Source organism: Leptopilina boulardi, unplaced genomic scaffold, assembly GCF_019393585.1.
Source record: "Leptopilina boulardi isolate dan_hultmark-lab unplaced genomic scaffold, ZJU_Lbou_2.1 LbouV2_310, whole genome shotgun sequence".
NCBI lineage: Eukaryota > Metazoa > Arthropoda > Insecta > Hymenoptera > Figitidae > Leptopilina > Leptopilina boulardi.
Genome location: NW_026137875.1, coordinates 2488285 through 2512678, shown reverse-complemented (window position 1 = coordinate 2512678; position 24394 = coordinate 2488285). Strand labels below are relative to the sequence as shown.

At 25.2% G+C, this 24394-nt stretch overlaps 3 protein-coding genes across 3 annotated transcripts; all 3 read right to left on the bottom strand.

Annotated features, from left to right (window-relative positions):
* Positions 1 to 2552: 2552 nt before the first annotated feature.
* On the bottom strand, positions 2553 to 4444 carry LOC127283679 (farnesol dehydrogenase-like). The gene is made up of 5 exons (XM_051308697.1): positions 4103 to 4444; positions 3525 to 3651; positions 3111 to 3246; positions 2870 to 2998; positions 2553 to 2728 (listed from the first exon to the last, which is right to left on the bottom strand). Exons 1-5 carry the CDS (start codon positions 4401 to 4403, stop codon positions 2681 to 2683), a joined length of 741 nt encoding a protein of 246 aa, XP_051164654.1. The 5' UTR covers positions 4404 to 4444; the 3' UTR covers positions 2553 to 2680.
* Positions 4445 to 6054: 1610 nt separating this feature from the next.
* LOC127283686 (N66 matrix protein-like) lies at positions 6055 to 8126 on the bottom strand. Its single transcript, XM_051308710.1, has 3 exons — positions 7871 to 8126; positions 7570 to 7632; positions 6055 to 6413 (listed from the first exon to the last, which is right to left on the bottom strand). Exons 1-3 carry the CDS (start codon positions 7938 to 7940, stop codon positions 6187 to 6189), a joined length of 360 nt encoding a protein of 119 aa, XP_051164667.1. The 5' UTR covers positions 7941 to 8126; the 3' UTR covers positions 6055 to 6186.
* A 2631-nt stretch (positions 8127 to 10757) lies between these two features.
* LOC127283683 (alpha-tectorin-like) lies at positions 10758 to 13843 on the bottom strand. The gene is made up of 5 exons (XM_051308702.1): positions 13663 to 13843; positions 13281 to 13384; positions 12959 to 13049; positions 11156 to 11283; positions 10758 to 10924 (listed from the first exon to the last, which is right to left on the bottom strand). The coding sequence occupies exons 1-5, from the start codon at positions 13709 to 13711 to the stop codon at positions 10811 to 10813; spliced, it is 486 nt and encodes a 161-aa protein (XP_051164659.1). The 5' UTR covers positions 13712 to 13843; the 3' UTR covers positions 10758 to 10810.
* Between the last annotated feature and the right edge of the window lie 10551 nt (positions 13844 to 24394).

Below are 24394 nucleotides of genomic sequence, written 5' to 3'. Positions count from 1 at the left end.
ATTGACCCCCCCTCTATCTTACCCAAAGTTTCAAAAAAAAGTCAAAAATGTTTTTGGGGATATTTTACTATCAGGTAGGACAACAATTTCCCCAAGTTTCACTTTTTTTCGAGAAATAAATTTTTTTAACTCAGTACATTACACAGAAAATGCCTCATATTCATATGGATAAAATAAATAAGAAAAAAAAAGAAAATTACTTTCAGTTACTTAGCATAAAACAAAAATGTTTTAGAAAAAATAGGAAAGTAATATTGTTGAATATTCTTTTGAAATCAAGTCAAAAGATCTGTATGTTGATAAAATGCAAAATAGAAAGGAAAATAATTACAGTAAATTAGTGTAAAAATATGATTCAGAAAGAATAAAAAACATTCCTTATAATTTTTCGAGTTAGTCTGAATTTGGTCTTTTAGTTGTTGATGTTGTTTTTTCACTGAAACATATAAGTTTCCATTACAATAAAAATTTTCAAAAAATTATTATCATGTACATCACAACAATGATTGCTAAAATACTAATTTATCTCTTACTTCATAACGAATTGTGTTATGGTATCAATTGGTTGCAACATTTGACAAATTATATCCAAAAAGATGCCAAAGTTAATCAAGTGATTATCCTAAGTGACAATAATAAAACCAATGAACTTTCCATTCATGACGATTTGTTTGAAATAACATCTCGATTTCCAAATATAATTATCAATTTACAATTGGTAGCAGATGATTTGTTTTCAAAATTGATTATCAACGATCCTCAAGAAGTACTTTTTATTATAATTGCTGATGGTAAAAATTTTACTTCACTCAAAAAACCATTCAGCCTTGTAAATAATCTAAATACAAATCGATCTCGTCCAAAAATTCTAATAATTTTCTCGTCACAAACAACTTTGATAAATTACGACAGCTTACTTCGTGAAATGTGGTCTCATGACTTTTTGGATGCTACAATAGTTTCAACGTACACTCGACAGAGAAATTTAAAACTCGCTAAAGAATCTCAACGAATTCGTCTTTATTATCACAATCCACATACGAATTCTACATGGTCAAAAAAATTTTCATTAAAAGTTAAATGGTTTCCTGATAAAACTCAAAATCTTCACAGCTACAATCTGACAGCAATTGTTACTGTTTATCATCCTGAAATTTTTGTAACAATAAATCAAACAGGTCATCGAGAATTTTCAGGATTGGGATGGACAAAATTTAAAACTTTATCAGAATTAATGAATTTTCGACTAGTAACTAAATATTATGACAATTGGGGCTATTTGAATTGTGAAAATAAATACAAAAGCTCTGGTGCATATCACAGCTTGATAAGTAAAGAATCGGATTTTACTTCAATAGAGGTTCAGAGATTGTCAAGTTGTGGTGACAAGATATTTGAATGGAGTATAGGAATTACAAAACCCGATGTATGTCTAGTTGTACCTATTTTCAAAAAAGAGTTCTATATATTGAGCGATTATTGGAAAATTTTGAATTTATTTGGCGTTATCAGCTTACCAATAGTGATTTGGATGTGGTTGCGAATCGCACATATTGAAACTGAGGATCTAAAGATAACATATTTGATTCAAATCATTCTAGGATCGTCAATACCGCGTGAACCGCATAAGTTACCAGAAAAAACTATTTTCATTTTCCTGATAGTCACATGCACTTTATATTCTTCAATGATTTATACAGCGTTTACTGATGTTGGTTTACAGAGGAAAACAATCTATTCCTTAGAAACACTCGACGATGTATTATCATCAGATCTAGACACTGAAATACATATTAATTTTATTAATGTATTGAGAAAGGTTAGCTCACCCAGTATAATGAATTTATTACATAAAGCTATAAAAGTTCATAGACCATATGCAAAATGTTTACAACAATTAGTAAAGAAGAAAAATATTGTCTGTTTAGCACCTTCGTTTCATGCTAAATTTTTATTAGGAAATATCAATGACAAGTGTCATGTTCCTAAAGTAAAAATTTTGGAGAATGATTATCTTTATCGAGGTATAAGTCAAACAGTGTTGGCTCCAAGATCTCCTTATGTCAACAGAATTAACACTGTACTACAAAGATTGATTCAGTCTGGCATTACTAAAAAATGGAAATCTCCCTACGAGAAGACATTAGGCAAAAGTGACGAAGAAAATTTTCGCTGTTTTGATAAAAGCAAAGAATCACAACAAATATTGAGACAAATGTTTATCATTCTTCTTGTTGGCTATTCATTTTCAATTTTAATGTTTTTTGCTGAAATTTTTGTTCTCTATAGATTGAAATTTAAAGCAAGTCATTTCAAAATCGCTAAGCTTGTACGTGGAAAGTAAAAGTTTTTTATGGACTGACTCACAATAAAATTGTGAATATGTTTTGGATAATTTTTGTTTTAATATAAAGTCTAACAAAAAAATAAATTTTTTCAGTTTTCAGTGTCACGTTTCAGAAATTACTCAAAAATGTTGCATCTTAAATAATTCTGGACAAATGTTTATGCTATTCACGATTTTATATATAAAAATAACAAGTATTTTGTATTTTAAAATTAAGATCTTAAATCACTTTATTCGTGACTATATACATATCATGGATTATGACGACTCATTTCCATTATATCATTAAATCTATAAATACAAAAAAATAAGCATTGAAAGTAATTTTAAAATTTATTTACGTTGATAACCAGGAAGTGGAGTAATAGTAATTTCTTTGATCTGAAAAAGATAATTTATTATTGTTCAAAAAATTATGATTTTTAATTGTTATTATTATTATGTAATTCATAATTACAATTTATAATTACAAAAAGAAAAATAACTTAAAAACAATTGTAGCAATTAAATAATTTGTTTTACCTGAACATGTGGAGGTGTGGATAAAGCATAAATAATGCCATCGCAAATATCTTCAGCATCAACGTAAGGCATAATTTGCAGTGCTGCTTCTGGTGCCATTTCCGTTTTTACCAAGCCAGGGAAAATAGTCTTACCAAAAAAAAATTAACAATTAATATTTTAACTAATTCACATTATAATTAAAATTTGTTTATAAAATTGCAAAAATATTTTTATTGTAAATTTTTTACAATAAACTTACAGTGACTTTTGTGGGACTTTTCACGTGTTGAAGTTCTAATTCAACGACTTGACTCAAGGCCTTGAAGGCAAATTTACTCGGACTGTACATAGCTCCTGATGTATTTTCATAGAATCCAACATTTTGTCCCATAACACTAAAATATAATAAAATTTTCTTTTATTTGATGTAAAAAATCAATTTTCTACAATTTTTTATTTACCGTACTAAAAATGATTTATTTAATCAAATAATTATTAAATAACAAATAATAATTAATTAACGAATAATTATTAAATTATTTATATATTTTATTGGATTAAATATTCACTACACTTGAATAAGACTTAATAATTGTTTTATTAATTACAATTATAAAATTGTGTATGTGTGTCAGTGTTGTGAAGAATTTGTAATATTAACAATAAATATTACCTGTTAATATTAATAATATGACCGGCTGTGTTATTTGCTCTCATAATTCTCACAGCTTCCCTTATGAAAATAGTAGGACCAATTAAATTAACATCCATAACTTTTGTCAAATTTTCCGTTGAATTTTCTGAAAATAGTAATTTTACTTGCATGAAAATTATTCATTTTCTTATTTATTTCATTACCAACTTTATCATGTCAGTGAAGTTCACAATCAACAATTTAAAGACAAAAAAATTTTTCTATGCAAATTTTTATAATTTTTTTTTTTTTTTAAAGTAACGTTTCTCAATTAACAATTTTTAAATGAAAATAATTCGTATAGACAAAAAATTTTATTATATTTTTCATTTATTTAATCGTTGATCATAAACTTTGTAATCATTCATATTTTAATATTTGTTACTTATACAAAAAATTTTCCTTTTTATGCTTGTGAAGAAACTAACATTTATTTATTTAAAAAAAAAATTCAAAGGTTTTTTATTTTTAATAAATATTACAATTTTTAATTTAAAAAATTTTAAGAAAAAAATTATTATTTTTAATTTTTAAGCAAATCAAATTTTACTATTTACCAATGCATAAATCTGGAAACATTATGCCAGCATTATTAATGAGAATATCGACAGATTTAAAATTTTTTTCAATCCACTGAAAAACTTTAAGAATATCATCCTCCTTGGTGACATCACATTTTATTGGATAGAAAGCACCTTTTTCGTTTTTTAAATGATTTTTAATTTTTTCCATTTTATCAACTCTTCTTGCCAATCCCACAACGTTGACATTTTTTTTCACCAAATCTTTAACTAGAGCTTCACCAATTCCTGAACTGACACCAGTTATTACTGCAACTTTATTAATCCAACGATCCATCTTGTTTGATAGTTAACTGCAGACTGGAAAATACGCTGTCTGTAACAGGTCTTTATACACCTAGTTGCAATTAAATAGTTCTAAAAATGCAACAGTGTTTCATAATACTGCAATCCTGTAACGTCATCGTTAACACTTCTATATCTCACAATGACTTACATTTTTTGAACAGTAGAAATACGAAATCACAACTTTTATATGTAAAAATTTATTGATAATGAAAAGATTATTTTTTCTATGATGCCTATGCTAAAGATTACACTGAAAACCAAATAATTTTTATTTGAATTAAATAAACTTTATTTGAACCATTAATTTTGTATTTAAAACCAATAAAATTTAATCATCACAAATAAAAATTATTTGATTCAAATAAATATTTATTTGATAATAATCAATTAATCGATTATTAGGGGAGACCGGGGTTACTTAGCGGAAGAGTGAAATTAATTAAAAATATTATTTAAAGTTTAAACAATATAAAACTTAACGAAATAAGTCTTGTACTGTAATTTTACAATAAAATTATTTAAAAAAAGATGTAAATTCAGATGTTCATTATATGAACATTTTGCTTCCTCTTTACGATCAGCAAAAAAATTTTGCTTTCTCGTGGAGAAAGCATTAACATTGAAATATACATACAAAAATAATATAATAATATAAACATTTGAGTATACAATTGAGTTAAATTTAAAAAATTAATAGAAGTTAAAAAATCAAAAATTCATATTTTAACCGAAATTTCTAAATATTAATGAAAAATAATATATAATTTATAATTATTTACAATTATATCGATTCGTTTTAATGCAAGGAACACAATTATTTTTTATATTTAAACTAGAATTTAAATAAATATAAAAATTTTCAGCTAAAATGTGTATTTTTTAACATTCATTAATTTATTAAATTTACCTCAAATGTAAATTTTATATATACCAATCTATTCGTTTTCATTTAAGGAATAAAATTATTTCATCTATAAACTTAAATTTAAATAATCACAAAATTTTATAGCCAAAATGTGAATTTTTGATTTTTTAATATTCATTAATTCTTTAAATTTAAATTAAAACTATACTTTATATATAACAATCGATTTGTCTTGACGTAAGGAATACAATTTTATTATATATTACCTTAAATTTTTCTATTTAAAAATTTTTTCGATTAAAAAAAAAATTTTGAAAAAAAGACGATAAAAATTTTTTTTTTTGTATTTTTTAAAATCCTTTGGTCAGATTTGAGATATTAATATGATAAATGAGCCTACCAAATTTTATCTAAATCCATTAAAACCTGTTAAAGTTATCGTCAAAACAAAAAAGGGACCCACACACACACACACACATACATCCGGACAATTGATCAGGATCTCATATAACATGTTTCTATATAAAAAAAATTTGTTTCCGCCACTTTGAAAATTTTTATAAACGAAAGGACTACAAAGCTTCCTCCACGAAGAAGCAAAACGATAAGAGGTGAGGCATTTCATATGAGAATACGTTGTCATGTCTCGGATTTTTCTTAAAATTCAGTAAATTTTAATGATAGTGGTGCTAAATAAGTGTACAAATTTTGAATTTGAAATTATTAATATTTTTCGAGATATTTACAATAACAAATTAGAGCAATATTTGCATATTTTGCGTAAAAAACATTCTCAACATTTTTCTCTATTATTAGTAAGGAAAAACTTATAAGCAAAACAAAAATAATATAATATCATAAAATGCTATCAAATTTTATTAATATTGAATTCCCAAAATGATCGACTTTAACAATTATTATTGCTTTCACTTCCATATATTCCATTTTCTCCATTTCCTTTTCTTCCTTGGATATTCGAAACAATATGTCCTCCAATTTGGTTTTTATTTCCTCCAACATTTCCATTGTCAACATTGTTACTACTTCCTCCTTTGTTTATATAGTTTATGTTGTTTCCATTTCCCACATTGTTTCCACTTCCTCCATTGCTTCCATTTCCTCCAGTGTTTCCACCTACATTGAAATAAAATAAGATCATAAGTAACACCAAGAATATTGAATATTGATTTCGAAATGAATTCTGACGTTTGCGTTCGTTTTCAAAAAAAACACTATATCAAGAAAATCAAGATAGCCGTAAGACAGGGAAAATTTTTGTTGTCAAGGAAACTTGATAAATTGAACATTTATATTTACAGAAAAAGGCAATATACTTTTTGAAAACGTAAAATTTTTTAACAATTTTTGATTCTAAAAGGAATAATACTTTATCATCTATTCACCTTTTTTTAATCATTAAAATTTTGTCACCTATTTTGATAATTTCTTAATTTTTTCACCTTTCTCAGGCTTTGGTTAATTCACGGATGCAATATTTAAAAAATAATAAAATGTACAATTTAAGAACATTGTTTTAAGCTCAGGAATGTTAAAAAAATGTTAATATTCCTTGACATTCCTTAAAAATATAATTATTACTTTGGAGAGCAGAAAATTGACAGATTTTTTTGTTTTCTATAAATGATTCAATTCACCAATGCTTGCATTATTCAAAATTTTTCATTAATTTATAAATTATTTAAACCAAATTTCAATAAATCTATATTTAAATTAGTTAAGGCATTTATTGCTATTAACATTGTAATCGATCAGCTATCAATTCAATCAATCCAAAATCCAATTTACACAAATTTAAATCTCTTCAAATTTTTAGGACACATTTCAATTTAATTAAATCTTAATCAATTCAAAATTTAATAGATCCAAACTAAAATTCATTGTAAAATTTAATTAAAATTTCAAATGATTCAACTTTGCATCAATTATAATTTATATTGTTCAAAGCAAATTTTTCTGATAAAATACTTAAGTAAATAATTATAAACGATATAAGTTTCAAATTTTTCGAATTTTAATTAATCTCAGATATTGACAAAATAAAATTGTTGTCTGTAAATAACGGAAATTTAATCGGGTTAAAATATTTTAGTTTGAGTTGAAATGTTGAATAGAGTCTTTTTTTAAACGTACAAAAAAATTGCAATTCGAATAAAATTGTAAAGAAAATATATCTAGGGAAAAAATGTTTGATCATCAAATATGATGATTTGAAATTTTAATGAAGGTTTTGAGGAAAATGGTACATGTGATATTTAAAAAAAATGATTACCTTCACTCTCCGTTTCGCATCCAATGCAACATAGTCTTGAGGTACACCCGTTTCTGCGACTACCTAATTAAAGAACAATTAATTTTTAATATCGAAATAATAAAATTTTTCTTTATAATCAAATTGTAATATTCAAACAAAATAATCATTTCATAAATTAAATCTGAATTTGTTAATTCTGTAAATTGATTTTGTCTTCATCATATATATTATATAAAATATAAGAAAAAATAAAATTATGATCATTTTCTAGAGTGTGTTTTACACTATAGGAAAACATTGTATTACACATGTAAATTACCTGGACGAGCAAAAGAGTGAGCAACAAGTAGAAGGGTGAAGAAAAGCACAAAACATTTAACAGATGCCATGATCAAAAATCACAATTTTTCCAAAAAAGAGTTGCTGTTTTACTTTTCTAAAAATGGGCAATTGTCGTCTTAAAGAGCCAAAAGACACTGAAGTTCTCAGTTCTTTCAAGACCTTTATATATTCGTTTTGTCATCGATTGCGTCCTCTAAGGGGAAGTTGCATACCCCCACTCTACCTGCCGGGCCCTAAACACGGTGGCAGTGTGGGCGATCATCGATTGCGTCCTGTAAGGGGAAGTTGCATACCCCCACTCTACGTGCCGGGCCGGGCCACAAACACGGAGCTCGAGGGACGCATGCACCGCGGGGGGCCTGAGCGACGTTCTCGGGCCTAATGACATTTTCTATTTATGGCCCTTAATGAGTTTTTCCAAAAAAATAAAAAATTTTTAAATATTAACAATTTTTAATTTTTTTTAACATATTCTTATTCCTCGTAATTTCACGATTACGAGCATATGTTGTTCGAATTAAAAATGTTAATATTTATAATGTTTATAATTTTTATTGAATTTTCTTAAGAGTACATTTAGTTCAGATTCATAACCGGCAAAACCCAAAGAACAGGCAATTCGCGAATTTCATGGTCTTCGGATTTTGCCGGTAAAAATATCGGCTTGCAAGTCAAGTATTTATCAAAAACCGATACAATATACACTGAGAAAAAAGGTTTGAGCTGACAACCAAATATTTCATTCAATATATGTGCAACTAAAATTTTTTGGTTGACACAACTAAACTTTAGTTGACAACAACCAAAGTTTGTTTCAAACGACTAAATAAGAAAATGAAAAAGAATTTGGTAGTCTCAACCAAACTTTGGTTGTTGTCAACTAAAGTTTAGTTGTGTCAACCAAAAAATTTTAGTTGCACATATATTGAATGAAATATTTGGTTGTCAGCTCAAACCTTTTTTCTCAGTGTATATTGTATCGGTTTTTGATAAATACTTGACTTGCAAGCCGATATTTTTACCGGCAAAATCCGAAGACCATGAAATTCGCGAATTGCCTGTTCTTTGGGTTTTGCCGGTTATGAATCTGAACTAAATGTACTCTTAAGAAAATTCAATAAAAATTATAAACATTATAAATATTAACATTTTTAATTCGAACAACATATGCTCGTAATCGTGAAATTACGAGGAATAAGAATATGTTAAAAAAAATTAAAAATTGTTAATATTTAAAATTTTTTATTTTTTTGGAAAAACTCATTAAGGGTCATAAATAGAAAATGTCATTAGGCCCGAGAACGTCGCTCAGGCCCCCCGCGGTGCATGCGTCCCTCGAGCTCCGTGTTTATGGCCCGGCCCGGCACGTAGAGTGGGGGTATGCAACTTCCCCTTACAGGACGCAATAGATGATCGCCCCCGTGTTTATGGCCCGGCCGGTAGAGTGGGGGTATAGTGCTTCCCCTCAGGGGGCTAACTTGGACATCGCCCGTTCTCGGGCCTAATGAAATTTTCTATTTATGGCCCCTAATGAGTTTTTCATGAAAATTATAAAATTTTTTAATATTAACAATTTTTAATTTTTTTTAACATATTCACATTCCTCATAATTTCACGATTACGAGCATATGTTGTCCCAATTAAAAATGTTAATATTTAAAATGTTTATAATTTTTATTGAATTATGTCGCTTGAATCCCCCAGTATCGATCTAGTCATGATACCGAATAAATTTTTTAATAAAAATTAAATCTTTTCAAATATCAACATTTTTACCCCTCATTTTTTTGCGATTCAGACATATTTTTTTTTTTAAATGTTGAAATTTAAAAAGTTTTAATTTTTTTTTAATCACAATTTTTCCAGGCTTAGGACTTTTTAAATTTCAACATTTAAAAAAAAAATTATGTCTGAATCGCAAAAAAATGAGAGGTAAAAATGTTGATATTTGAAAAGATTTAATTTTTATTAAAAAATTTATTCGGTATCATGACTAGATCGATACTGGGGGATTCAAGCGACATAATTCAATAAAAATTATAAACATTTTAAATATTAACATTTTTAATTGGGACAACATATGCTCGTAATCGTGAAATTATGAGGAATGTGAATATGTTAAAAAAAATTAAAAATTGTTAATATTAAAAAATTTTATAATTTTCATGAAAAACTCATTAGGGGCCATAAATAGAAAATTTCATTAGGCCCGAGAACACTGCTTAGGCCCCCCGCGGTGCATGCGTCCCTCGAGCTCCGTGTTTATGGCCCGGCCGGTAGAGTGGGGGTATAGTGCTTCCCCTCACGGGGCTAACTTGGACATCGCCCCTTTTCGACTCCCCTCTTCCATCATGTTGCAGATTTTGCATACATTAGCGCCATTTGTTCTATTGAATGTTGCAAATTCTTGACCCCCCCCCTCCCCTTCAAGCGCAACGTAATTTATGAATGGCCCCTTACGTGCTTACTCTCAATTATTCCTCTCTGTTTCTATCAAATAGGGAAATTTATCATTATGTCAATTATAATTTCTTCGAAAGTCAATATTAATTTCAAAATATTGACAAACTTTAAAAACAATTCTAATTATTGAAATATATATGATAAATTTTTCTATTTATGTTGTGTTTAGAGTTTCGTTTATTTGAAAAGTAACTGCTGTTTAAGCTGAATAATAATTAAATTTCAATTTTTTTTTTTTGAAAATAGTTTATTGTGAGTATAATCTGACGTGGAATTCATTGCTAAAAGCGAATATCATTAGATTTTGGAAATTTATTAAGTTTTCATGAACATATTTACGTTTTTTTGAAAAGTGTATTGGTGGGGTGAGGTGGCGAGTTAAAAATTAAACATTCTATGCATATTTTTTTAAATTTTATTATTGCCCTACTTTATTATTTCCTAAATAATTTTTTTAACTGCGATATACTGGCATTACTCTTCTTGGGCATTGCTGAGGTAAAATACATCTGTTGGACTCAAGGTCCATTATATATCCATTTATGCATTCACAGGTAGGACGACATGACTGTAAATAAAATCAAATGTAAGGTTTAAACATAATTTTCAAAAAAAAAAATAAATAAATCCATTAAAGTACAATGTATTTTAGTATTGCTAGAAATAATTGAAATTGAATTTATTTATTTATTGAAATATATCCCCGTAGTCCAAAAGAGGACTGAAATTTGAAAAATGGAAATTTAATTATATTTAATTACTGTTCAATAATGATTGTTTTTATATTTAAAGAATTTACCATGACACTCGGACAGGGCCGATTATCATTTATATTGAGACATGTTTTGCGACAAGCACTTGAAGATCCACACTGTGTAAAAATTTCCTTGGGTCCACATTGAAATTGATTAAATAGCTGTTGGGGTGCTGTAATTAAAATTAAATTTCATTTTAAATATCTATACAGCCACACAAAAAAAAAGTTTTGATCTGGGGGTCTGCACAGAAAAAACCTTGTCTCATTTTTGATGCAAATCAAAATGAGCCAATGCTAAACGACATAGACAGTGGCGCCACCAACCTGGTTCATTTTTGTTGCACATCAAAATGAGCCGCCTACACGCATCATTCTGAGTTCAGTTTTTTTCTGTGTGTCTATCACGGTTGGCCTGAACTAAATTTTATTCAAACTTTCAGTAACTCTAAATTTTTTTGTTGATTCTGAATTTATATTTTTTTAGCATTATTTTAAGACAAAAAAGAAAAAATTCGGCGGAGGGCTTTTTGAAATATACCATTTTAAAAAAAAAAATTTTTTACTAAAAACTAAGTTACAGATTTATTTGAGTTGACTCGTTTTGTTTGTATTTTTTTTAAGCAGTCTAATAAATGTTAAGGTATTTAAAGGATAAGTAGGATTTCATAGCTGCAAAAGGTTTTTAATTTGACAAACAATGTACCGTTGACAAAAAATATTTTATCGAACTAAATATTTGAAATATAATTTGTAATAAATCTGTAATAAAAATTACAATATTTTTTATACACATTTTAAAGATTTATAAATGAAGTTAAATTTTAAAAATGTTTATGCAAAATATATAAACATGTAGCTTTAGATGTGCGAACTATTATACTGACACACTGCACATCTGAAGCTACATGTTTATATATTTTGCATAAACATTTTTAAAATTTAACTTCATTTATAAATCGTTAAAATGTGTATAAAAAATATTGTAATTTTTATTACAGATTTATTACAAATTATATTTCAAATATTTAGTTCGATAAAATATTTTTTTGTCAACGGTACATTGTTTGCCAAATTAAAAACCTTTTGCAGATATGAAATCCTACTTATCCTTTAAATACCTTAACATTTATTAGACTGCTTAAAAAAAATACAAACAAAACGAGTCAACTCAAATAAATCTGTAACTTAGTTTTTAGTAAAAAAATTTTTTTTTTTAAAATGGTATATTTCAAAAAGCCCTCCGCCGATTTTTTCTTTTTTGTCTTAAAATAATGCTAAAAAAATATAAATTCAGAATCAACAAAAAAATTTAGAGTTACTGAAAGTTTGAATAAAATTTAGTTCAGGCCAACCGTGCTATACCTACTTTATGTTTTTTGGGTCGCTGAATCCGAATTCGAGGTTCGTTTTACCCCATCAGATCAGGATTTTGAGATAACCTCAAAAAACCAATATGGCGGACACTTTTTCGAAAAATTCATCGGAATCGCCTGAAACTCGTTACTCGGGTGTCAGTTTTCAAAAATTCAAGATGGCATCTTAACAAATTCCTTAAATGTATCTGCCATGGACATCAGATTCGTTATCAGCGACCCCAAAAACCCCCGAATAAAGAGTTTCAGGCGATTCCGATGAATTTTTCGAAAAAGTGTCCGCCATATTGGTTTTTTGAGGTTATCTCAAAATCCTGATCTGATGGGGTAAAACGGACCTCGAATTCAGATTCAGCGACCCAAAAAACATAAAGTAGGCATAGTCAGACCCTCAGATCAAAATATTTTTTTTTTGTGTGGCTGTGTAATTATTTATATTTATTATGTTTTTTACTTATATTTTGTAATTTACCTGTTCTTGGGCATTGATGAGGTAAAACACATCTGTTGAACTTAAGGTCCCTTACATATCCTGCTTTGCATTCACAGCCAGGATGACACATCTGTAAATAAAATCAAATGTAAGGTTTAAACATAATTTTCAAAAAAAAAATAAATAAATAAATCCATTAAAGTACAATGTATTTTAGTATTGCTAGAAATTGAAATTGAATTTATTTATTTATTGAAATACATCCCCGTAGTCCAAAAGAGGACTGAAATTTGAAAAATGGAAATTTAATTATATATAATTACTGTTCAATAATTATTGTTTTTATATTTAAAGAATTTACCTTGTCATGCAGACACTTCCGATTATCATTTATACTGAGACATGTTTTGCGACATATAGATCCACAGTTATTATAAATTTCATTGGGTCCACACGGAATAGAATCTATAATTAAAATTAAATTTCATTTTAATTATCTATACAATATTAAAAAAAAAAACAAATAAATATTTTTTTCTTTTACATTTCTCACTTATAATTATTTAAATTATTTCTTCTTCTACTAATAGATAGAAACGATATTTCAAAGAAAATTTATTTATCAGCAAAAGATAGTTTAATAAATTATTTAATGAAAAAAATTGTATTATACATGTTTAAAAAAAAATTTAACAATTTTTTATGAATATAAAAATAATCATAGTGTAACAAAAAATACTTACGAACTGCAGCAATGGCCAAAAGTAATGAAATAGTAAAGATTGGAGACATATTGATGAAGACTTGTAAATGTTGAAATACAATTGTTGTCACTAATTAAATGTTTGCAGAACGATTTTTCTTTGTCAAGTATTCTAAGCGACAGTTAAACTTAGACTGTTTTGGAAGATACTTTCGAAAATCGATTTTATATTGTCGAAAATTCAGAAAGTGGGAGAAATCAAAAATATTGGGCGTAGACAAATATAGTATTTGAATAATTAGCGGGGGTAATACCACAAACAAGGAAGGCATTTTAATGGGATATCATTTGAAAATGAGATTTTAATACAAGTGAAATAAGTAATTACTTTTGTAAATACTTATTTCATTTATTTATTTCGTCACGTAAGTGACAAAAGTCTCGTTTCACATTAACAAAACTCTAAACACAACATAAATATCAAAAGTATTATCGCACATTTCAATTAGAATTGTTTTTAAAGTAATAATGACTTTCGAAGAAACTCTTAACAGAGATATGATAAATTGAAAAAACATTTTATTATCAGTTTAAAAATATTGAATATAAAAAATTTTCCAATCTTTTGAGGGTTGCAAACTTTTTTCAGGATAATAAAAAAAAATTGGAGATTTTGTGAGATATTTTTTATTAACATAATTTATTTGCTATTAAAATTTAGCGAAGATATTTTGCTTGGTTTCTGAAATATTAGATTTAAAAATATTTTTTACATCTTTCACTATTCTCATAAAAGAACAGAGAGATGTGAAATTGTTTTGTTAATTTCAAGTCTTAGTACTTAAAAAAAAAATTTCCAATTTATTTATTAAACAAATTTCTCAATAAATATAATGAAATTATTTAATAATTCATGTAATTTAATTAAACGCTTCTTAAAATATTCACGTTCTCTTTTATTTTTATTGTTATTCGTAACATTATTTTATATATAAATAAAAGTTTTCGACATTTTGGAAAAAATGAACATTAGAGGATTACTTCAGAAATTTTGCCTCATATTTAAATATTAATTTTATTTAATTTTTTTTTTAAATTACTTTCTACACAATATTAGGTTATTAATATTTAAATTATTAATTTTACCATTATATTTAAATACTATTATTATCATCATTAATGTAAATTTTAATCTCAAAACTTAATTGTAATTCTTTTTTTTTTTTTACAAAATCTTAATGATAAATTATTAATCGCTAGGTCATTTCAATGTCGGTGGTGAAAAATTTTAATTTAAAAACAACTGTATTGGGAGTTGTAACATCGGCTACATATATTTCATCGCCTTCATTTAAACCCAATTCATTTAGGGTTTTTGATAAATTTTCTCGTGTCTTCTCCTCGATACACAATGGATATGTGACCTTAAGAAAAAAAATTTTACAATTTCTAATTAAATAAATTTTTAATTTTTTTCAAAATGTTTTAAAAAGATTTTTCAACTTTCTCTTATTGAATATTAAAGTGAGGAACAAGTGAAATTTCATTCTATCAAAATTTAGACTCATAAAAATTGACATTGTTTAAGGGTTAACAATTTTTTTTTTTACATTTTTTCAGAACCTGAAATTATATTCCAATATGAAAAATTAAACAAAGTAATTTTTAACTATTTTACAATTTATTCCTATTTTTCAAAAATTTCATTCTTTTGAAAAAATTTGAAATTTTTCAAAATTCATACAATTGATTATTCAGAATCGTGAAAAAAACCGGTCCCTCCCCTTAACATACAAATTTTATGATAAAAAATTCAATTAATTGTTTTTGTCTAAAATTAATTTGTTACCAATTTTTATTTGACAAAATTTCATTACCTAGAATTTACATTAAATTGAATTTTCATTTCTTTGAATTATTATTTAACAGAAATTCAGTTTTACAGAAATGTTACTTAATTGAATTTAAATTTTACAGACTTGTTATTTCATCGAATTTGAATTTGTCAAAATTATTATTTGCTCGAATTTTCATTATAAACAGAAAAGTCATTTAATAGAATTTTTATTTTACAGTTAAAGAACATTAGAACGAATTCTTTTCTAGACGAATTTTTATTTTGATTAAATTCTTAAAACGTTGAATTTTTATTTTACAGACCTCGGATCGACTTAAAAGCAAAAAAAAGTCCTTTTAGTCGATTTATATTTAAAAAAAGTCGATTTTTTTTAAAAAAAAAAAGTTTTACAGATTTTTAAATAAAATTTTTTTAAAAATAATAATAATTTTGAATAGTTAAAGTTGAAATTTTTAGAAATAATTAAATTTCAAATGATTTTGTTAATTTTCAGACAATAATTAAATTTTACAGAATTGAAAATAATTTATCAACTAATTTTAGATAAAATTTTTTAAAAGTAATTGAATTTTCTCTCTAAATCTGAATTAGTAAAAATGTTTACTAATTTAAATTTGTGACTCACTTTTTGCTTTAGAATCCCATGTGGTAATATTAAATAAAATTTATATATAATTTAAATATGTTTTTTATATATAATTTATATTTATTTTTTATTAAATTTATATTAAATTTATATTAATACTTTATTTATTTTATATTGTAATTTGAGTATATATATTTTTTATATAATATTGTTCCTATTTATTTAACTTGGAAATTGTATAAAAAATGTATTCAAATAAAAGTTATCAGCATTACATATATATGTATATATTTTTTTAATTTTAATTTAGGTCTGATATATTCTCTTATAATATATTAATATATTAATTAATATATTAACAATATTTTTATATTTTACAATACAAATATGTACATAAATGTTAAAAATTATTTATCGTCGATCTGTACCTTTTGACATGAAGCATATATAATTTTCTACCCTTAGAATCTTTTTGTCAATATCATTACAATCTATTATTTTGATGCAATATGTTTCCCTAATCGGAGTAATATAATTAGAGAAATCTAAATTCAAACTTTTGTGAATGATTTTCTCGTTGTTTGACTCGTTTCTAACAAACTGCCTCAAAACAACAAATAATTTATTTTCTATGGAAATGAAAAATTTTATTATACACATTACTTTATTTTTTGTTATAATATTAAAATTATTACGTCTGACTTGTCTTTCGTAAATTTCAGAAGTAAAAATTTCGCCAATAAATAGAATTCTAGCATATATTGTAACATTGTTAATATCAATATCAAAATTATTTAAGATCAGAATATCGTTTTCACATAAAAGATGATTATTTGGAGCTCCAAGAGGAGTAATAACTTGACAATCTTTTGTTTGAAGCTCTAATGTGCTTTTTAAAATTTCATAGGCATTAACGTATTTAATCGAATTTGCAATTTCCATGTCTATTTTGTTTGTCCCATGAATTAAATTTTTAATGTATCGGTTACCATCTTCAAAAGGAAAAGTAGACCAATCACTCATAGGGCCCCAACAGTTTACAAAATACACCAAATGAAGTAATTGGTGTATGTTAAATGAACACTTGCGTGTACCATATAGTTCTTCAACTTTAGAAGCAAAAAATACAAGTAATTTTTCTGCTAAATTCAATTGATTTTTACTTATTTTATGTGATAATAAAATATGAATAGCAAAAACGAATGTCAAATAATGTTCATAATACTTTTTACGTAATTTATCCTTCAGTACAATTGGAGAGTAAAATAATAAAAAGTCTATTTTTTCTGTCGCTTTCCAATATTTTCTATGTTCTAATGATCGAGGAATTCGCTTTATATAATCAGGAGGATTTATATTCAATAAAAACTTACTAATTTCTTTTTGATTTTCTTTGTTAATAAAATACTGCTCTTTACTATTCGCGGAGTCAAAAAATAAATCTAACTGCATATCAATAACTCCATAAAGACAATGCATATAGTCTGGTGGGAGTCCTAAAGCCATGTTAAAATGTGGTAATGTTGAAAGAATAGAAAATCCCTTAACTCCATTTTCATGCTCTAAATTATTGAATGTAGCTTTAGCAGCTTCAAATAACATATTTTGTTTACTTTTGACTGGTAATGTAATACCAAGTGGAGGGAAGACAAAGTTGTGACCTTTTCCAATTGTACAAGATTCTCCTGGATGATTGCAGTAAAGACAACCGAATCTCCCATTGTATTGCATATGATTAGCTGCTGCTGCTCGAGCAGGAGCATCTAATGTTCCTATGGGAGCGATTACTTTACTGTTAATCATCTCACTACTTGAAGTTTTATACCAATCTATTCCTGTTTGATATAAGTTTTTTAGGTAATTAGCAAATGGCATTAAAAATGTATTCATATTCACTGGTTTGGTTTCAGTGCTATAGTACATTGAACAAACAAATTGAAAACTACGCCTGTATTTATGCGGAATATTTACAATTTGAACTTGAATTGGCCATATTTGACTTTTAGAACTTTTTGAAATTGGCACACCATCCGTATTCCATAATAAACAAACATCATATTTATTGGGAATTGCATTAAATTTTAGTTTTTGAAATTGTGTACCTAAACTAATGTCATATATACAACCATTATTATCGGCTAATTTTTTATCATGTTCGTCTATTAATAAATACAATTGACGCCTTTCAAATGCATCTAGAAGCATTGACTTTAAATCGTAATCAATGTGATATAAACCATTAATGTCAATGCTATCACAGTTTGGACACTGATTAATGTCACGTGAAGTCATCCATTCACCTATATAAAACCAACAATATTCGCAATACCTATGCTTAATTATAGGCCTTTTATGAGATGGAATGACTTCACTCAAAAACTTATCCAAGATGAACATGTTTTTAGGAAAATTGTTAGGCTGAGGTAATATAAAATTCACAAATTTTAACAATTCTTCTAATCCTTTTTTAGTAAACTTGTTTTCTACAAAAAGCTCAAGAGTTTTGCAAACGGCAATACCAGATGACAATTTGGACCCTTCATTTAAAATTCTATTTAACCAGGAAAAGTTACTTTCACATTGATTTCTTGGAGTATGAACTATACTTCCTTCTGAGTCATATTCATAACACGATTCTTCATCCGTTAAATATTTTTCACATTCATTGTATAATAAATTATGACTAGATTCTTCTGATAAATCAACCTAGTAAATAAATTATAAAATTATTGTATTTTATATATTTATATTTATATTATTGTATATTGTAAAAATTATGACACATAAAATAATTATTTGTTTATTTATATATAATAAATTATTATTAATTATTATATATTTATATAATTATTTCAAATGGTAATAAAGAGTTTAGAATTTAGAAAATAATTTAATATAATAATAAATTTAAATATTATATTGAAACTATAAAAAACTACTTATTTAGCAAAATATATTTACTACAACGTTTTCTAAAATGTCTTCCGTTTCAATAGTAGAGTCTCTATTTTCCTCGTTAGTACTTTTTGAATAATCAATATTTTTTTCTTCTTCAGAATCAGATTTTTCATTAATTATTTCATTGTTTTCATAAGCTTCATTCGTTTCATTATTATATCCTGTATTAGCTGAGATAAGAATCTCTTCCTCAGATTCAGAATTTTTATTTAATACCCTACGTTTCCACCGCATTTGCGTAGAATAAGGGACTACTCTGTCCTAAAATTAATTTATTAAATTTTTAGGTTTAGCGTTTTATTCTTTAATATTCATTTGAACAAAAAAATATTACATTTTAAGTAAAAAAAATTGTCAAGGCAGACAACTTGAATAAATAAAATAATACATAATTATCAATTGATTTGTTCTTTTAATTTATGTTAAGTTTTTCTTAATGTATAATATTATAATATATTATTATATTAAATACTATAATAATATTATTATAATATTAATAAAACTGTTCTTTTATAGCATTTTACATAAAAATAAAAATCATCTAAAGTAATAAAAACGTATTTTTTAATAAGATTATTTTAATAATAAATGTTTGAATAATATAATCTTTACCTCATCCTCATCATCAGTATCTCGTAAGTAGCGTTTGTATCTTCCCCGTAAACCACGTTGCGAATTATTATTAATTATAATGTTCTTGGACATTGTATATATAAATATCACAACAAAATCATAACCAAATTTCTAGTTCTGATTTTATTTTTCTGCTGAGAAACAAAAGATAATCGTGAAAGTCATTCTTTCAAACTTCAAACTATAAAAAATAGTCATTGATCTATATTTACATAGCAACCGTTTTAAACAGTTATAGTTGCACTTTTAAAAAAATCAAACGGATCAAATTCATCAAATTCAATTAAAATGGAGAAAGAAGAAAACCAATATTTAATAAAATGTGAAGAAGATAATTCGTTCTGTGTAGTATATGAAGAAGATATAGTATACAACGGAAAAGTCAAATTGGAATGTGGTTCCACAGTTTGGTTTATGTATAAAATTCAAGGATCGGAAAAACCCTACAGAGGAAAGATTATAGAAATTTCTGGTATAATGATTTAAACAATATAATAGAATTTTTTTCTTAAAAAAAATAAATTCAAACATATTTTAATTTAATTCAAGTTAAATTTTTCATAAATAAATCAATCATAATATAAAGTTAAAGAAAATTAAAATTTTGTAAAATATCGTTATTTTAAACATTTAAATATCAAATGTTATGTTTATACATTTATTACTCCAAATTATTTTTAAAGCAAAAACTTTAAACTCTTTATGTTAAGAGATGTTTTTTTTAAAAAATCTTTTTTTAAACTCTTTATGGTATATTTTACAAATTTAAATTAAATTTATAAATTAACTTTATCATAAAATTAATAGTATATTAAAAGTAATATTATAATGAATTTCATAATTGAAGATGATGAAGAGATGCTTCTTTCGTTAGCGAAAAATTTTACTTCAGCTCGCGAATATAAAAGCAAAACTGGAGAAACTTCAAAAATAAATTCGACAAAAAAACCAGAGATGCAAAATATTAAGATAAAGAATAAAATGTCCACCGATAAAGACAAAGAATCAATTCATGCAAAGAAGGTAAAAAGAACATTTATTGCACATTTTCTCTATATTGACTTTTAATGAATTATTTTTACACTTGTAAATAAAAAGATGGTAATAGGCTAAATACATTTTTAATGATAAAAAATAAAATAAAAAACAATAAATAATATTGCAGGAAGCAAGAAAAAGAGCTGCGAAAATGGAGGAAAAACACATTGCGTCGGAAATCAAATTTATTAATAAATTACAACAAAATGTTTCTATCATTCCCAACGTTACAATAACTGAAGAAACAAAGTTATTGGAAAAATTTAAATTATTAACGATTGAAGGACAGAAACATTTGGATGAATTAATTCAAGCTAGTATTGTAAGTTTGAAAAAATAAAACTTCAATTAAACTGAAATATATACATTATAATTAATTAATTGATTAACTAAAAATTGTTCTTAATTTATATATTTAATTAATATTCGAATGGTAATTTTAAAAAGTATAATTAATTAAAAATCGCAATTAATTAATTTAATTAACAAAATTTCTGTTTTACAAAATTTATATTAAATTTAATTTTTAAAAAGGAGTTAGAGCAATTATTTGCAAATAAAAATGAAAAAATTAAAAAGAAGGCTGAGGTTGAGAAAAAAATTGAAGTCCCTTTTAAAAATTTAAAAAGAAATTTCGAAGAAGAAAATGAAGAAAATAATTCCAAAATAATGAAAATTTCTACAAAACTCGTTGATTATGATGACATTGATAACAATGATAATTCGTACTTTATTGATGATGAGGATGAAGATAAAGATAAAGATGAGGATGAAAGCGAAGATGATACTGATTATGTTACTGATAAAAAATTAAAATCAAACAACATTAGTCATAGATCTTCAACCTTAATCATGAAAAATAAAATTGATAAAAAGAGAATTATGGATGATGCAGGACCATCTTCCCCATTCAACAGCATCAAGAAAAATGATAAAGATATGGACGAAAACTGGACTTTAAAATACAATAATAAAAATGAAAAGGTATATATTTTATATATTTTTGATAAGATTTTAATTTAATCAATTTAATCAATTTTTGAATTTAATCAAAATTATAATCGATTATAATATTTGAATAATAGACTGTGGAACTAATAAAGGACAGCAATATTTACGTCGATAAAGTGGCATTGGAATGTGCAAAAAAATCTGCAACATCAACGAATGTATTCGCTCGAGCCTTATTAGAATTAATTTTCAACAAAGATGCATTAAAAGAATGCACGTGAAATGGTGGTCCTGTGAATGGAAAAGGGAAAGGAAGCAAGGAGAAAAGTCCTGCTTTGAGTTTGAGTGGAAGACAAACCCTCATTGGTAATTAAGTTTGAACGTAATTATTTTAATAATAATTAGTTCAACACTTTATGAACACTTTGAAAAAATTAAAATATAATTTTAACATACCAGACGAAATATAAAAAAAAAAATTTTTAATATAGCGTATGTGACTTCTTATGCTGAAAAGTTGGGATGGACTTTTAACCACCAAACTATGATGCAGAGTCTGAGAACTAAAATTGGATCATTGAAATCATAAATGCAGCGGTTTAAAATGATCTGTATTAATTAATTTTGAATTTATTATTTAACTGTTCTTTTTACAATTTTAATATTATATTTCCTATAGATCAAAACATAATTTTTTTTCTATGACCGTTTAATTTTTAAAATTTAATCAATTTTCCAGTAAATAAAATAATATTATTTATTTTATATTATATAAAGATTAAAAAAATTATATATAAAATTATATAAAAATATATATGTCAGTTATATAATTATAACATATATTACATTAAATATTATTTATAATTAATAAATTAATTGTTTAATCAATGTTATTGTGTGAAAATTTATAATTACAATAAACGAGAAATACTACACAACAAAATATTAAGATTTTTTATTTAATTTATATAAAGTTTTCGCATAAAATTAATAAAAATTGTAATATAATATTATTAATATTATTAATATTATTATACTTAAATATATTCTAAATCATAAAAAATTGAATACGTATATATGTAATGCTGCTATAAGTTATGTATTTATTTGAATAAATTTTTTATACAATATCAAAGTTCAATAAATACAACTAAATTATATAAAAAAAATATATACTCAAATTACAATATAAAATAAATAAAATATTAATATAAATTCAATATAAATTAAAAAAAAATAAATATAAATTATATATAAAAAACTTATTTAAATTATATATAAATTTTATTTAATATTACCACATGGGATTAGTTAAATTTTACTAATTGTTAGTAAAAGTTACTAATAATTAATAAAATCTTACTTATTCAGAAGCAAAAAGTAAGTCACTAATTCAAATTAGTAAAAATTTTTACTAATTCAGATTTAGAGAGTTCAAAGATTTAAAATTAAAATTATTGAAATTAGGGTCAGTTGGGGTAAATGGGGACAAAATCGCTATTTTTCGCATAAGCGTCGCAAGTGGTGAATTTACATCATTTTATAAAAAATTTCCTTGATTCAAAACACTCAAAAATTTCTTTTTCGTAAAAGCAAAGAAAAATTTTTTTAATTCAAACAAATTTTACCCTTGATTTAAAAAGAGCGTTTAAAAAATCGATTTCTTTGTTTCAAAGAAATCTTTTCTCTGGGTGTACACTTTAAGCTTCATTTTTAAGGGTAAAAGAATGAAAAAAATGGGTCTTTTATTAAAATTTTATTATGAATTTTATAAAAAAAATTTGCAAAAAATATACAGGTCAAAATTTTGCTCATTCTTTTATACTTACAATAGTTGTGATTCTTCAAAAAATCCAATGTTCACATTTTGGCCTCACATCAGAAATTTAGCCCCATATGCGTTGCTATACAGTTCACCAAACTTTTGGTTAAATCAACCCAAACTTTATTTGATTCAATCAAATTCTTTCCTTATTCGAAATATTCATATGAAAATAAACAAAGCAATTATATCAATGAAATAAATATTTATTTGAATTTAACAAATTTTGTTTTTAGTAACCAAAAAATTGTTTAATCCCTACTGGAAAATTCACATTAGGGAATCCATATAAAGGATTCCATATAAAAGCACAGCGGAATATTTTATTATATTTTAATTTACTAGTAGTAAATATTTTTAATTTATTGAGTGACCACAAAACTTTGTCAGATATTGTGTACCTGAGGCATTTCATATAAGAATGCGGGGTCATGTCTCGGATTTTTCTCAAAATTCGGTAAATTGTAGTAATAAATAATAAAACAAAAGAAATTCATATATTTTGTTTTATTACTTCATATTACCTATTATTAAATATTTTTATTTTATTGTAAAGAATAGCGTTTTTAAAACGTTCATAACTTTAAAATAATGAGACATACAGAAATTGTATCAAGACTGTCATTACAAAAGTTTCGAATTGCCGCCCCTTTGACTATGAACATCAATACTCATTGAGAGACACTATGATACGGCACTGCCTGCCGCCCCACTACAACGCATTATATTTAACAAAACTTTCATTCAATAAAATTTCTATTCTATCTAATTTTTATTTATCAGAATTCTTATTAAACAGAATTTCATCTGAGTCAAATTTTTAAATGCCAGAATTTTCATTAAACCAAATATTCATTTAAATTATTAATTTATTTTTATTTTATTTATTTACGGGACTTCAAAAATAGAGTATCCTTTAAATACAA

What these genes read in the sequence shown, in the direction of transcription:
- LOC127283679 (XM_051308697.1), bottom strand. Translation starts at nt 4,403, where the DNA reads ATGGATCGTTGGATTAATAAAGTTGCAGTAATAACTGGTGTCAGTTCA. An exon ending in AAAGTCCCACAAAAGTCACT is followed by an intron (nt 2,999 to 3,110) that starts GTAAGTTTATTG and finishes TTTTTTGGTAAG; the next exon opens with ACTATTTTCCCTGGCTTGGT. An exon ending in CCACACCTCCACATGTTCAG is followed by an intron (nt 2,729 to 2,869) that starts GTAAAACAAATT and finishes TATCTTTTTCAG; the next exon opens with ATCAAAGAAATTACTATTAC.
- LOC127283686 (XM_051308710.1), bottom strand. Translation starts at nt 7,940, where the DNA reads ATGGCATCTGTTAAATGTTTTGTGCTTTTCTTCACCCTTCTACTTGTT. An exon ending in TCACTCTTTTGCTCGTCCAG is followed by an intron (nt 7,633 to 7,870) that starts GTAATTTACATG and finishes TTCTTTAATTAG; the next exon opens with GTAGTCGCAGAAACGGGTGT. An exon ending in ATGCGAAACGGAGAGTGAAG is followed by an intron (nt 6,414 to 7,569) that starts GTAATCATTTTT and finishes ATTTCAATGTAG; the next exon opens with GTGGAAACACTGGAGGAAAT.
- LOC127283683 (XM_051308702.1), bottom strand. Translation starts at nt 13,711, where the DNA reads ATGTCTCCAATCTTTACTATTTCATTACTTTTGGCCATTGCTGCAGTT. An exon ending in GGAAGTGTCTGCATGACAAG is followed by an intron (nt 13,050 to 13,280) that starts GTAAATTCTTTA and finishes TTTTATTTACAG; the next exon opens with ATGTGTCATCCTGGCTGTGA. An exon ending in TCATCAATGCCCAAGAACAG is followed by an intron (nt 11,284 to 12,958) that starts GTAAATTACAAA and finishes TTTTAATTACAG; the next exon opens with CACCCCAACAGCTATTTAAT.